Source organism: Leptodactylus fuscus, chromosome 3 (assembly GCF_031893055.1).
Source record: "Leptodactylus fuscus isolate aLepFus1 chromosome 3, aLepFus1.hap2, whole genome shotgun sequence".
Taxonomy (NCBI): domain Eukaryota; kingdom Metazoa; phylum Chordata; class Amphibia; order Anura; family Leptodactylidae; genus Leptodactylus; species Leptodactylus fuscus.
In genome coordinates this window covers 204,196,999-204,213,526 of record NC_134267.1, presented here as the reverse complement: position 1 = coordinate 204,213,526, position 16,528 = coordinate 204,196,999, and the positions used below count along the sequence as shown (strand labels likewise).

The window sequence follows — 16,528 nt, the reverse complement described above, 5'->3', positions numbered from 1 at the left end:
GACAGTGGTAAGAAGATAGGAGAAGGACTTGCAATGAAAGATGGGGTACTTTTTCGGATATTTTTGTGGTTACGGAACAAAAGTGCTGATGTAAGATATCGAACTATCACCTGCGGAATGAGATCTCATTAGCTACCAAAGGAACTATCACATTATCATGATAGCTGCATATGTCCCCCTCCTCTGTAAAAAACTGTTTGGCCTGTTATGTCTACATGCTGTGACCCCCTCGTCATGTCCTCCAAATGCAGTCGGCTGTATTATCAACATCACTTCGCACAGAGAACTAAATGATCCTGCAATGTGTCTTTTATTTCTTTCTTCCTAGTTGCTATGACTCCTAGTATTTCTCTATCTGCCATGAGATTGTATGTGTTTCTCTCTTGCTATATACTACTGTACTATCCATGATGCTGTATTATACTGAATTTCCTCATTGTGGGACTATTAAAGGATTATCTTATCTTATCGGCCCAGTTCTGACTTTGCCCCACCACTCCAGCAGCAAGGAACCCATCCATGAGTGGTTTCACATAGACAAAAGCAATGGTGGCCCTCCCCCCCTTCCCCAATCACATCTCTAGACCAGAACAAGCTCATTTCTCTTACTAACATGATGCAGCTAGATTTCAGGGCAGGTCAATTGCTAGAGATCCCCTTTAAGGAATTAATGAGCACAGAATATTACACGTACATGTGTTCATTTGGCTCATCACATTGTGTCTCAAGTTGTTTGAAACAAAATTTCCACATTTAAAAACACAATTTTTTGATACATTGTCATGAGAAGTCTATCCTATATCTATGTGTGGCCGCCCAGTGGTTGTGTTCTGCATAGCAGCTTTTCAAATATTTAGTTAGCATGCTGCGATAGTGTATCACATTTAATTGGAGTCTTTAAACAAGTTTACGGAAGGGCACGTCTGTGGAATGACATTATGAAAAAAGCTAAAAATTCCTCCTTGTCTCATCCAATTAGTCTATTTTATGGTAATTTGTAGTCTGTTAATGATCTGTTGGACTTGTCTATACTGAATATGAAAAAGAAAATCATGATTTTGTTTTTTTCTTCAAATTTAGAATAATGGTCATTATTAATAAGGAGTCTTATTAGCAATGAAGCGATATTAGTTATTAGTGTGGGATATTCATTATATTGTATACAGCTCTTAGAGCTCAGAACATTAATCCTAATAATCATCCTTTAATTATATACCGGCTTATAGCTAAATTAAAACATTACCAATGAATTCATAATATTACTTTTATAGCCTTCTACTTCTATGGTGACCTGTAAATGATGTTTAGTGATGAATATTTGCCTCTAATATACCCACATCACTGCTGATATACTGTCTGATATACTGTATCTGTATGTGTACAATACTCCTTCCTATATGTTGCTCTTCTAGAATTTTAGGAAATGAGGATCAAAGATTTTGGATTGGTTGAGAATATCTGCAGACAAGTGTTAAATGTATCGTAGCTCCAAACCAGGGTGAAAGAAAGCAACGCGTCAGAGAGTCATGAATGAATGTGATTGAAGGAATGGATAATAATAATAATAGTAGTAATAATTCCGCATCATGTTTTCTTGAAAATCTGAATGTCCTTCTATTATTAATCCTAGAGTATATGACTACAATAACTACTGTGTGTTATCATTCCATAATATGTTGCCCTGCACAGTCTGATATGGTCAGATACTGGAATGTATATAGGCAAACACAATACTGGTATCACCCAGTTGTCAGCTTATTCATAAATTTCTAGGAGGAATAGTAGAGGAACGGAAGAACACAGAGTAAGGCCTTGTTCACATCTGCATTGGTAATCCGTTCTGGGGAGTCCACATGGGGAACCCCTGAACAGAACACCAAACGCATTGGCAAGCGGCAATCAATGAAAGCACACGGACTCCATAGACTATAATGGGTTCCTTGTGCTCTCCACGTGGTGTCCGCATGGAACACAAAATCATGGCCGCAAAATAACGCGGCGTATACGATCCTAACTCCCATTGAAATCAATGGGAGTGTTTACGGCGCGCAAACTCTCACACACCATATACGTGCCACATCACGTGGCGCGTTACATCGTGCGAATGCACCCTGATGTTAGAAATTTGGCTTCTAATCTGCATATACTAAGAACTGTTCTATCAATCTGAATGTCTTCTGTAAATGTATTGGGTTTTCTTACATGCTTTCTTAATGGGATGTTTGCCCTTACTTTGGTCTATATTGCTTCTGCCTGTACTTCATATAGTTTCATGTCTAGCACTCCCTACTTCTTCCTCCTCTCATAGTATTCAGCTTCAGACAGATGAGAAAATCTGCGACCACTTCCCTTTCCTCTTTGAACCTTTTACAAAAAGCTGCCCATTGTAAAATTACAAAGGGTGAGTAATCCTTAAAGCTATTATGGAGCTTTCTCACCAAGCGATCACTTTTCTGCAACTCATTGCTGCCAGTTTGACTTCTTAAATCTTCCGTGTTACGATATATTAATATAATTTTGTAATATACATGTAACACCTATACAAATGAGTGACTGTGTAATACATGGCTGAGCTAAGTCCACCACAATGTAAGTTGCTCTTATTTAGTGGCTCTCCGTCATGACTAATAGAAAATGTGCCGGGTGAAAGGTCACAGAATTGGGCCGCAGCGGTCACATGGGCATGCCGACTTCATGGTCCTTGCGTTAAAGTGCCTTCCCTCCCGTGACATCACAACTAGAGATGAGCGATCAGCCGATCCGAACAGCACGCACCCATAGAAATGTATGGAAGCACCTGTGACGCTGACTTTGCCGGTGGCCGGTCAGCGTCACAGGTGCTTCCATTCATTTCTATGGGTGCGTGCTGTTCGGATCGGCTGATCCGAACAGTGTTTGCTCATCTCTAATCACAACATCATAGGTCCTGGTCTCAGCGGTTCCTCAGGGACTGTGATGTCACCCAGGAGGTTGGAATAGACCCCCAAATGTAATAATGACACGTCCTCTTCTTGACTATCATCTCTGATACGGTCTATAAGTCTACATCGCCATGTTGATTCTTTTTTTTTTCAGTCTGAAAAATAAGCTGCAGAATCACAGGAGAAAATCGTGGCTAAATTTGGGATTTCAATGATGATATAGTAGTATCAACTACTGCAAATCTACATGTAGATAGTGTATCGCACCATTTATTGGGACTCATCTACATATAGGCATCCATTATGGTTTCAGCTTAGTTTTGGCACTGAAACTTGTGGCAATACTGACACGTTTTATTTTTTTCCCCCTATGATGAGGGATTCAATTTCATGCACAAGAAGGGTGCTCTATATGACCTATGAACTTGATTCCCATAGAGTACAGTGGGAAGCAGAAAACAGGTTTGTTTCTCTTAATGCAAAATTCATAAAACTAATCCGTGTGAACATGCCCTAAAATGACATTCTCTGGAGTAAGTGTCACTGTTACAGTAGATGCTAAATGCAGGTAAATATTATATGTAGTATTAATAAAAAAATCTAGTAATAATATTAATAGTAACAATAATCTGTAAAACTACATTTCTGCACCACGGACAGCTCGGCTGCATTGTGTCTGTGTGCCCCAGTACAGTAGGGGTTAATTCATTTTGGGATTATACCATTTTTTATAAATATATAATGATTTCCTATTCTTTATTCTGCAGGGAAAATTAAAATTTAGAAGGAAGATTGGGAAGATTGTATTAAGCGTCTGGAGGTTTTGTGGAGAGTGCAGCATGTAACATGATAGAGACCTCCAATATCTCAAGGTCATTCCTGTCACTTCTGTACTGGCGCTTGTATGGTTAATAATAAGGGGAGACAATTTGGTTTTATACCCATCTGGCAAATTTCCTGTTTATTTTCCATGTGGATTCCACATCAAGCTGTAGCGCAGTACAATACAAGTCAATGGGATTACTGTGGTTTGAAATTCATTGCACTGTCTTGTACTTAGTTAAATTGTTTTCTTTCTCAAATATCCTTAGGTTTCTTATCTTCATTTAGAAAATAAGAAAACACAAGATAACAGACTGCTCTGATAGAATCCATTATAATCCTAATGGGAAATGTTACTATCAAGACACAACATCTGAAAGTCTTAGTTTGTCTTACTATAGTCATTATTAAGCGATCCCCGAAATTGAACTACAAATGGCATTTACATCTATATAGAATTATACAAGAGTCCTCAGAAGCTGAGTTCTATATTCCGAGTTGTCTCGATAGAATGATCTGATCATATGATGGATGGATTTAGATGTGCCCTTCCTTATATCTGATCTTAGATGGACAAGCTCAGATATATGCATCATGAAATGAGCAGCTTATTGCCATATTCTATCACAGAGTGATATGCTATCTATACAAGGAGCGTAAGTAAGTAAGTAAGTATGCAATTCTGAATTCTCTCAATAGAATATTCATTGTAATGGATGAATTCAGATGTGTCTTTCCGTACTCATTCTCTTGGATGGAACTATGCAGATATCTGTGTGATGAGATGAGCAGCTCTGGCAATATGCTAGAACAAAGCGAGTTACTGCTTATCCCGCAAGTGTGCAGCAACACAGTGGTGGAGTTGTGGGTTACAAGGTTTTTGGCTTTATGAGAATACCGTATATACTCGAGTATAAGCCGACCCGAATATAAGCTGAGGCCCCTAATTTTACCACAAAAACTGGGAAAACTGACTCGAGTATAAGCCGAGGGGGGGAAATGCAGCAGCTACTGGAAAATTTCAAAAATTAAGATGGTCGGAGTTTTTGGGTGCAGTAGTTGCTGGGTGCTGGGAAAGGGGAGAGGGTGTTTTGGTTGTCTGTCTGCCCCTTCCCTGAGCTTGAGGACTGTTTTTTTTTTCCCCACTTGGAATTTAGCCTGGCTGAATATAGAGTATCTGCAGTGCTCCTATTAACCTCTTCCCGACAGAACAGGAGCACTGCAGATCCCCTATATTCAGTAGACGGGCACTGTCAGACACAGGGATACCTAATGTACATTATATGTGTGTCACAGTCATTTTCAACTTTTGTGTCTATTCTAGGGAAAGGAGGGATTTAGAACTTTTAATTTTTTTTATATTTTCTAAAGCTTCTCTTTTTTCCCCCACTATTTTATGGGAGATTCTATACATTGATATTGCTGCTGGTCATAGACCCCACCCCCTAAAAAAAAATAATAATAATAATTTTTTCTTTTGCTGACTCGAGTATAAGCCGAGGGGGGCTTTTTCAGCAAAAAAACTGTGCTGAAAAATTTGGCTTATACTCGAGTATATACGGTATGTGAATCCTCAAGCAAATTAGAGCAAGAGGGAAAGAAGCTGAGTTATGTGATATATAGGTTTATATGATAGAGGAGAGAAGCTGAGCTCTGTGATATATAGGTTATATGATAGAGGAGAGAAGCTGAGCTCTGTGATATATAGGGTTATATGATAGAGGGAGAGAAGCTGAGCTCTGTGATATATAGGGTTATATGATAGAGGAGAGAAGCTGAGCTCTGTGATATATAGGGTTATATGATAGAGGAGAGAAGCTGAGCTCTGTGATATATAGGGTTATATGATAGAGGGAGAGAAGCTGAGCTCTGTGGTGATATATAGGATTATATGATAGAGGAGAGAAGCTGAGCTTTGTGATATATAGGTGAATGTAAAAGAGGGAGAGAAGCTGAGCTCTGTGATCTATAGGATTATATGATAGAGGGAGAGAAGATGAGCTCTGTGATATATAGGGTTATATGATAGAGGAGAGAAGCTGAGCTCTGTGATATATAGGTTATATGATAGAGGAGAGAAGCTGAGCTCTGTGATATATAGGGGTATATGATAGAGGAGAGAAGCTGAGCTCTGTGATATATAGGGTTATATGATAGAGGAGAGAAGCTGAGCTCTGTGATATATAGGGGTATATGATATAGGAGAGAAGCTGAGCTCTGTGATATATAGGTTATATGATAGAGGAGAGAAGCTGAGCTCTGTGATATATAGGTTTATATGACAGAGGAGAGAAGCTGAGCTCTGTGATATATAGGGTTATATGACAGAGGAGAGAAGCTGAGCTCTGTGATATATCGGGTTATATGATAGAGGAGAGAAGCTGAGCTCTGTGATATATAGGGTTATATGATAGAGGAGAGAGGCTGAGCTCTGTGGTATATAGGGTTATAAGATAGAGGAGAGAAGCTGAGCTCTGTGATATATAGGGTTATATGATAGAGGAGAGAAGCTGAGCTCTGTGATATATAGGGTTATAGGATAGAGGAGAGAAGCTGAACTCAGGAAAGAAGCTGAGCTTTGTGATATATAGGGTTATATGATAGATGGAGAGAAGCTGAGCTCTGTGATATATAGGATTATATGATAGAGGGAGAGAAGCTGAGCTCTGTGATATATAGGATTTTATGATAGAGGGAGAGAAGCTGATCACTGTGATATATAGGGTTATATGATAGAGGAGAGAAGCTGAGCTCTGTGATGTATAGGGTTATATGATAGAGGGAGAGAAGCTGAGCTCTGTGATATATAGGTTATATGATAGAGGAGAGAAGCTGAGCTCTGTGATATATAGGGTTATATGATAGAGGAGAGAAGCTGAGCTCTGTGATATATAGGGTTATATGATAGAGGAGAGAAGCTGAGCTCTGTGATATATAGGGTTATATGATAGAGGAGAGAAGCTGAGCTCTGTGATCTATAGGATTATATGATAGAGGGAGGGAAGCTGAGCTCTGTGATATATCCTACTAATATTATAAAGGTGACAGTTTGTGTGTTTGGATGTTTATTCCTCAATAAATTTGGCTGAATGGATTTTGTTGAAATTATACACACACACACACACACACACACATTGCCCAGGAAAAGGTAATAGGCTACTTTAAATGTGGGTCACTCACCCTCGCCACCGTCACCCTCCAAAGAACCCCCTAGCTCAGCTGTAGCAGCTAGCATTCTGCCAGCACTGGTCTGTCCACGCTCCTCCTATTGGTGCATGGCTGGGTATGGGCGGGCTATGGAGCCAGGGCTGCGGCACCATACTTTGGGGGCTGCATGTGGGCGTGCCGATTGAGCAGGGACACAGTGAGGAAGATGGCGGCAGCCCACATGGTCCTGGCGCCGCAGCTATCCCACACCGCCTACACACTCACTTTGCGGATGGCTAAAGAGGAGGCTGCTGCACCCGACACACCACATAACATGTCAGTGCAGCGGGTTGGGGGGGGGTTCCCGGGAGGGGGGTGTCCCGAGGGGGGGGCGTCCCGAGGGGGGGGTGTCCCCAGGGATCAACCACATTCCCCCTGAACACGTCATCCGCCGGCGCAGCCATATCCCCTCTCCACGCCGGCCCCGGAGACTCGTCTGGGTGCCGGCGTCAGGTTGATATGCCAGCCAGAAGCCTTGCACTGGCTCCCCGGCCTGTCAGTCTTTTGCTTCTATTGCAGCATTGGCTGCGTAGCCTGCAATAGAGGCGCCGATGTTATGCAGTATATTGCATAAAACCGGCGCTTCAATTTCAGTCTACCTGCCATAGTCTGCAATCGAAGCGAAACACTTACAGGCCGGGGAGCTAGCGCAAGGCTTCCGGCTGTGGAGTGAGGGAGCGGAGAAAGCGGTGAGGGAGCGTGGGAAGGTGAGTACAACTATCTATTTGTGTTGCACATCCAAGGGGGACATAATCTAAATCTATGAAACTGGGGGCAGATAAAGAGCAGGAAAGAGAACAGCATGACACTGGGGCACAAAATTGGAGACAGAGTTAGGGGAGACATGAAACTGGAAGCAGAGATGGGGGGACATGACACTGGGAGCAGACATGGGGGGACATGAAACTGGAGCAGCAATTGCGTGCATATAAGCGGTTCAGCGCCACCGCTAACCCGCAGACGAAGTCGCGGGTAACTGCTAGTAGGATTATATGATAGAAAGAGAAAAGCTGAGCTTTGTGATATATAAGGTTGTATGATAGAGGAGAGAAGCCGAGCTCTGTGATATATAGGGTGTGACAGCAGGGGCGGATCCAGGGCCGGGCGAGCCGGGCAACCGCCCGGGGCCCCGCGCTTAGCGGGGCCCCGCGGCGCGGCCGGGACCTAACAAGATGGTCCCGGTCGGCATGTCCCGACTCCAACTGAGCTCAGCGTTAAAGCAGGAGCTCAGCTCACAGCTCCTGCTTTAAACGCCTATGTATTTCAGCTCATCGGCGGTAGGACGCCGATGAGCTGAATGCATAGGCGTTTAAAGCCGGAGCTGTCACAGCTCAGCTCCTGCTTTAACGCTGAGCTCCGGCATTTGTAGCCGCGATGTGATGACATCACATCGCGGCTACAATATGTGTATGAGGGAGAGAGCTGCGAGGGAACGAGGAATGGTGAGTGTGTGTGAGAACGGCATGACACTGGGGCAGATGGAGGGGGAGAACGGCATGACACTGGGGCAGATGGAGGGGGGAGAATGGCATGACACTGGGGCAGATGGAGGGGGGAGAACGGCATGGCACTGGGGCAGATGAAGGGGGGAAGAACAGCATGACACTGGGGCAGATGGAGGGGGGAAAATGGCATGACACTGGGGCAGATGGAGGGGGGAGAACGGCATGGCACTGGGGCAGATGAAGGGGGGAAGAACGGCATGACACTGGGGCAGATGGAGGGGGGAGAATGGCATGACACTGGGGCAGATGGAGGGGGGAGAATGGCATGACACTGGGGCAGATAGAGGGGGAGAGAACAGCATGACACTGGGGCAGATGGAGGGGGGGAGAACAGCATGGCACTGGGGCAGATGAAGGGGGGGACAGCATGACACTGGGGCAGATGGAGGGGGAGAATGGCATGACACTAGGGCAGATGAAGGGGGGGGAATGGCATGACATTGGGGCAGATGAAGGGGGGGAACGGCATGAAATTGGGGCAGATGAAGGGAGGGGAACGGCATGACACTGGGGCAGATGAAGGGGGGAGAACGGCATGACACTGGGGCAGAGACGGGGGGGAAATGAAACTGTGAGCAGATAAAGGGGGAGAATGGCATGAAACTGGGGACAGAGATAGAGGCGGGGGACATGAAACTAGGGGTAGATGAAGGGTGTATATGAAAATGTGGGGGAGATATAATTTACGGGTGACTGTAGGAGGATTATACTGTGTGGAATCACATGAAAATTGAATGAGAATGGGTGGAGTCAACATAAAAGTGGGCAGGGCCTAATTTGCTGCGGCGCGCTGAGCGCGCCGCACATTTTGTTCCCTCTTTCTAGTCTTCAACAGTTGGGAAGTACAGGTTAGAAGTGTGAGACCCCCCAGTAAGTAGGGCCCCGCCAAAGTCAATTGCCCAGGGCCCCGCAAACCCTGGATCCGCCACTGTGTGACAGGACCAGGGGAAAAGTGGTAGAAGGAGTATACATTTCTCCCAGGTTCCTGTCATACACAATCTAGGTGCAGCTGAGCAAAGCTGCGCTCCTGGCTGGTGGGTCTTACCAAAACCCTGGTAAAGGTCTGGCTGCTGGAGCAGGGAGTATTAGTGTCTCTACTCCATTCAGCCACTCCAGATTTTGGGATATGTGGGGTTAATTCCTGTGTTCCTAAAGGTTGTGTATAAAGAGGCAGAAAGCCCACAGGTAGATGGCTCTGTCTACTCCTGGGGAAAATACTTGTGAGTAATACTGCTGTTTTGTGTTTAGGGAGCTGTGCAGAAGGCCCAGCTCTCATAGTTAGGTAACCTGTGTTGAAGGTAGAAGCCGGACGGCTAGGATTTTATTTTGCATTGTTTCTGTTTTGTTTTGCCTGAAAAAAATCCTAATAAAACTGGTTGCGGCCAGTTGCACCATACTTGGCTGGATTGGACTTTCATTTTGTGCGAACAAGTGCTCAAGACAGCGATCCCTGAGCTAATCCCCTTACAAGGGTTATATGATAGAAAGAGAAAAGCTGAGCTTTGTGATATGTAAGGTTATATAATAGAGGAGAGAAACTGAGCTCTGTGATATATAGGGTTATATGATAGAGGAGAGAAGCTGAGCTCTGTGATATATAGGGTTATATGATAGAGGAGAGAAGCTGAGCTCTGATATATAGGGTTATATGATAGAGGAGAGAAGCTGAGCTCTGTGATATATAGGATTATATGATAGAGGAGAGAAGCTGAGCTCTGATATATTGGGTTATATGATAGAGGAGAGAAGTTGAGCTCTGTGATATATATGATAGAGGAGAGAAGCTGAGCTCTGTTATATATAGGTGTGTATGATAGAGTAGAGAAGCTGGGCTGTGTGATATATAGGGTTATATGATAGAGGAGAGAAGCTGAGCTCTGTGATATATAGGGTTATATGATAGAGGAGAGAAGCTGAGCTCTGTGATATATAGGGGTATATGATAGAGGAAAGAATCTGAGCTCTGTGATATATAGGGTTATATGATATAGGAGAGAAGCTGAGCTCTGTGATATATAGGGTTATATGATAGAGGAGAGAATCTGAGCTCTGTGATATATAGGGTTATATGAAGCTAACCTCTGTGATATATAGGGTTATATGATAGAGGAGAGAAGCTGAGCTCTGTGATATATAGGATTATATGATAGAGGAGAGAAGCTGAGCTCTGATATATTGGGTTATATGATAGAGGAGAGAAGCTGAGCTCTGTGATATATATGATAGAGGAGAGAAGCTGAGCTCTGTTTTATATAGGTGTGTATGATAGAGTAGAGAAGCTGGGCTGTGTGATATATAGGGTTATATGATAGAGGAGAGAAGCTGAGCTCTGTGATATATAGGGTTATATGATAGAGGAGAGAAGCTGAGCTCTGTGATATATAGGGGTATATGATAGAGGAAAGAATCTGAGCTCAGTGATATATAGGGTTATATGATAGAGGAGAGAAGCTGAGCTCTGTGATATATAGGGTTATATGATAGAGGAGAGAAGCTGAGCTCTGTGGTATATAGGGTTATACGATAGAGGAGAGAAGCTGAGCTCTGTGATATATAGGGTTATACGATAGAGGAGAGAAGCTGAGCTATGTGATATATAGGGTTATAAGATAGAGGAGAGAAGCTGAGCTCTGTGATATATAGGGTTATAGGATAGAGGAGAGAAGCTGAGCTCTGTGATATATAGGGTTATATGATAGAGGAGAGAAGCTGAGCTCTGATATATAGGGTTATATGATAGAGGAGAGAAGCTGAGCTCTGTGATATATATGATAGAGGAGAGAAGCTGAGCTCTGTTATATATAGGTGTGTATGATAGAGTAGAGAAGCTGAGCTGTGTGATATATAGGGTTATATGATAGAGGAGAGAAGCTGAGCTCTGTGATATATAGGGTTATATGATAGAGGAGAGAAGCTGAGCTCTGTGATATATAGGGGTATATGATAGAGGAGAGAAGCTGAGCTCTGTGATATATAAGTTATATGATAGAGGAGAGAAGCTGAGCTCTGTGATATATAGGGTTATATGATAGAGGGAGAGAAGCTGAGCTCTGTGATATATAGGGTTATAGGATAGAGGAGAGAAGCTGAGCTCTGTGATATATAGGGTTATATGATAGAGGAGAGAAGCTGAGCTCTGTGATATATAGGGGTATATGATAGAGGAGAGAAGCTGAGCTCTGTGATATATAAGTTATATGATAGAGGAGAGAAGCTGAGCTCTGTGATATATAGGGTTATATGATAGAGGAGAGAAGCTAAGCTCTGTGATATATAGGGTTATATGATAGAGGAGAGAAGCTGAGCTCTGTGATATATAGGGTTATATGACAGAGGAGAGAAGCTGAGCTCTGTGATATATAGGGTTATATGACAGAGGAGAGAAGCTGAGCTCTGTGATATATAGGGTTATATGATAGAGGGAGAGAAGCTGAGCTCTGTGATATATAGGGTTATATGATAGATGGAGAGAAGCTGAGCTCTGTGATATATAGGGTTATATGATAGAGGAGAGAAGCTGAGCTCTGTGATATGTAGGGCTATATGATAGAGGGAGAGAAGCTGAGCTCTATGATATTTAGGGTTATATGATAGAGGAGAGAAGCTGAGCTCTGTGATATATAGGGTTATATGATAGAGGGAGAGAAGCTGAGCTCTGTGATATGTAGGGCTATATGATAGAGGGAGAGAAGCTGAGCTCTATGATATTTAGGGTTATATGATAGAGGAGAGAAGCTGAGCTCTGTGATATGTAGGGCTATATGATAGAGGGAGAGAAGCTGAGCTCTATGATATTTAGGGTTATATGATAGAGGAGAGAAGCTGAGCTCTGTGATATTTAGGGTTATATGATTTGGAACAGGATTAAAAAGCAGAGTAGAAACTGACAGGAGTCCTAGGAGAGACAGTGAGAGTCCTGGTTACCTATCTCAAGAACTACATATGCAAGTGGCTGCAGAATCATACAGGAAGGGGACAAGTGTTGGTGCCAGCAGTATAAACTATATCAGGTCAAACCTTTACGGTGTATTATCTTGATATGTGCTGTAAATATCAGCGTTCACACTACCGTCGGTGTCCGACATGTAGTGTCCGCTCAAAATCTGTCACGGACACTAGGAGCGGACACTAGATGTGTCCGTGACACCTGTCATTACTTGAATGGGCATCGGGTGCGTTCTTTTGCACTCCGTGCCCTTCCTTCTCTGTCCGCAAGAGAAGATGTCTGACTTCTCAAGCGGACAGAAAAACCCTGCATGCAGGGTTCCTCTGTCCGCTTGAGAAGTCGGACATCTTCACCTGCGGACAGGGAAGGACGGGCACGGAGTGCAAAAGAACGCACCCGATGCCCATTCAAGTGAATGACAGGTGTCACGGACACATCTAGTGTCCGCTCCTAGTGTCCGTGACAGATTTTGAGCGGACACTAGGAGCGGACACTACATGTCGGACACTGACGGTAGTGTGAACGCCCCCTAAGATGGAAAAACTTCAATTGAAACCAAGCCTTTACTCACATTATCAATGCATGAAATAATAGTCTCATTTGCATATTCTAATCGCATAATAATGAGCCCATCCTCCTCTCGGTTATACGGTTCTTTTGATTATTATTCTTTTATTAACATTCAAAAGAAATATATACATATGTACAATATATAGAGATTTATATATAAAACATCCCACATTGGTACACAGACATGGTTTGTACAAGTTGTTTCCTTTAGTACCAAGTGAACCTTCCGGTTCTGGGTTTGATGCCAAGAGTTCCTCGGTTGGTGTTTGGAGCATGGCACAGATCCAAATCTGTTGCATTTAGGTGGAAAGGGTCGTATCTTGCAACGTACGCTTCCATTATGGTCATCTTCTTACAAATCGAGGGCACAACGCTTATTTATGGCACACAAAATGAACACAACATTGTGTACACACCCAACAAAGGAGAGTTGTGCTACAATGTATTTGCTTTACAGACTTCCTCTACATCTATGTACAAATCCGAACTGGATGGAGTCACACACAACACAATGTTGCTGCAGTTGGTCGCACAATATGTCATTGTTTATGGATGCCAAAAACCCAGGTGCCTTTTGTTAAAGTTTGCTGTAAATAAAGAATTTTGCAAATGTTCCATGAACGTCCGTAGAAACATATGGTTGAAATATCTCAAATTCCACATCTTTGCACGTGGGTAGAAAATGGAGCCTTTTAAGCGGTCTAACCATGAACGAAGCTCAAAGGTTCCTCAAAGAGCTGAGATATCCTTGAGCTTGATAAACACAACTCTACGCAAATGTATTACATAAAAGGATCCCCTTTCACGTGCTACTATTGAAAGACAGAACTATCAATGCCATACAAACGCTACATAGATTTTATTGAGTTTCTTGACAATGCAGTGTGACAGAGCAGACGTGATGACTACAAACCGGGACAGAATTTAGGCTGAGAAAGATGCCAAGATAAATGTCTTCTAAGGAGTTTCATCAGAGAATGGTTCAACTATTGGCTACAAATTATATTAGGATGGATGGATGGGGTGTTAATGGTCGGAGGGTGAAGAGGTTCACTTCTGTCATCTGCCTGTTTAAGAATTATGACCTATGAGGTATACCACCCTCAAGAATATCTGCTTGTAACGTCTTAGTCTACCGTGCTCCACATAGATCGAATCCCTTCTCCACCACCCTTGTGGGAAAAACATGACCCTGTCCTAATCAGTCCAATAACATTTTCCGTAACATAGAAAACATTGTCACCACTGCCTTTTACACAGACAATTTCCACTATACCGAACCATCAACAATCACTCGGCCTAAAGATTTGACACTGTGTCATGTTGCTTGGAGTTTTCGTAGATATTTTCTCCATCCAAAATACCTATGCAAAGGCACCGTAGTCCGAAATCCAGACGTTCTTCCCATATATATACCTTGGGAATTGAGTATCGTTTCCTGCAGTAGTTGTATTATTGGAGGGTTAACGGCAACATCGGCAGCTTGGATTATACTGCTTCTGGTAGTGCACAGTACTTCCCCTTATAGGACGTGATAACACCGGGGTGCTATTAGATTTGCACATGCGTTCCTAGTGCCTGAAGGTTCTGTATGCTGGAGAGGATTTTTTTCTGATGGCCTGCTAATGTGATGCCCATTTTGCTCAGTTCACTGGAAAAAAAAAAGATAAAAAAGTGAAAAGTAATTATAAAGGTAAAAATGGGGATTGGCTAAGCACGGCGAATAGATGAAGGTAATGGGTTTGTCTCTACTCAGCCTGGCACTGTCACCATAGATTGGAGAGGTTGTAGGGACATGTCTCTACCTGGTAACACCCAATAGTCAATAAACTCTCCAATTTCAAGGAGGAATAATAGAGGAACGTTTCAATACAGAACTCTAAGAAAACATGATCCAGATTTGTTATATCATGTAAAATACAATTAATAGACATGTCATGACAGGTCGTCGTTATATATTATATATGGTCTATAAGCTTTGAGAAAATCAATGTATTCTTTTTGAGAACTGATTAAAGGGTTAAATAATATGTAGATGGAAAGATAGGGGGAAGGACATAGCAGCTAAGAGCCCTTATGACTCTCTGGCATTACACATCTCGTAGGTCACCACTGAGGCCTATCATTCCGTCTCAGCGATGACCCGCAGGGAATGTAATGTCAGAGGAGATGCTGAAGGAGATTCGAAGGTGAAGACTGGACAATGGAAAGGAAGGCCCAATGCCGACAAGAAGTGGAGACAGGAAAGTATCAGAATTTTTTATTTTGTCCGCACCTCCCCATGCCCTCTGTTTAACATTCTCTGGGATCTGGAGAGACTCCAGAGTAGAAATAAAAAATTGTGAGTGTTGAGCTCCAAAATTTGATTTGATCACCACTAGAGATGAGCGAACACTAAAATGTTCGAGGTTCGAAATTCGATTCGAACAGCCGCTCACTGTTCGAGTGTTCGAATGGGTTTCGAACCCCATTATAGTCTATGGGGAACATAAACTCGTTAAGGGGGAAACCCAAATTCGTGTCTGGAGGGTCACCAAGTCCACTATGACACCCCAGGAAATGATACCAACACCCTGGAATGACACTGGGACAGCAGGGGAAGCATGTCTGGGGGCATAAAAGTCACTTTATTTCATGGAAATCCCTGTCAGTTTGCGATTTTCGCAAGCTAACTTTTCCCCATAGAAATGCATTGGCCAGTGCTGATTGGCCAGAGTACGGAACTCGACCAATCAGCGCTGGCTCTGCTGGAGGAGGCGGAGTCTAAGATAGCTCCACACCAGTCTCCATTCAGGTCCGACCTTAGACTCCGCCTCCTCCGGCAGAGCCAGCGCTGATTGGCCGAAGGCTGGCCAATGCATTCCTATGCGAATGCAGACTTAGCAGTGCTGAGTCAGTTTTGCTCAACTACACATCTGATGCACACTCGGCACTGCTACATCAGATGTAGCAATCTGATGTAGCAGAGCCGAGGGTGCACTAGAACCCCTGTGCAAACTCAGTTCACGCTAATAGAATGCATTGGCCAGCGCTGATTGGCCAATGCATTCTATTAGCCCGATGAAGTAGAGCTGAATGTGTGTGCTAAGCACACACATTCAGCACTGCTTCATCAAGCCAATACAATGCATTAGCCAGTGCTGATTGGCCAGAGTACGGAATTCGGCCAATCAGCGCTGGCCAATGCATTCTATTAGCCCGATGAAGTAGAGCTGAATGTGTGTGCTAAGCACACACATTCAGCACTGCTTCATCAAGCCAATACAATGCATTAGCCAGTGCTGATTGGCCAGAGTACGGAATTCGGCCAATCAGCGCTGGCTCTGCCGGAGGAGGCGGAGTCTAAGGTCGGACCTGAATGGAGACTGGTGTGGAGCGATCTTAGACTCCGCCTCCTCCAGCAGAGCCAGCGCTGATTGGTCGAGTTCCGTACTCTGGCCAATCAGCGCTGGCCAATGCATTCTATTAGCCCGATGAAGTAGAGCTGAATGTGTGTGCTTAGCACACACATTCAGCTCTACTTCATCAGGCTAATAGAATACATTGGCCAATCAGCG

General features: G+C 43.5%; 1 protein-coding gene across 2 annotated transcripts in view; it reads right to left on the bottom strand.

Moving 5' to 3' along the window:
* Window positions 1-13,592: 13,592 nt before the first annotated feature.
* The window catches only part of LOC142198178 (ephrin type-A receptor 3-like), a 213,862-nt gene continuing 210,926 nt past the window's right edge, over window positions 13,593-16,528 (bottom strand). For both annotated transcript variants that reach the window (XM_075269072.1, XM_075269073.1), the window contains one exon: window positions 13,593-14,622. In XM_075269072.1, the coding sequence (XP_075125173.1) occupies window positions 14,523-14,622 (100 nt within the window). In that variant the 3' untranslated portion in view covers window positions 13,593-14,522. The remainder of the gene's footprint in view (window positions 14,623-16,528) is intronic.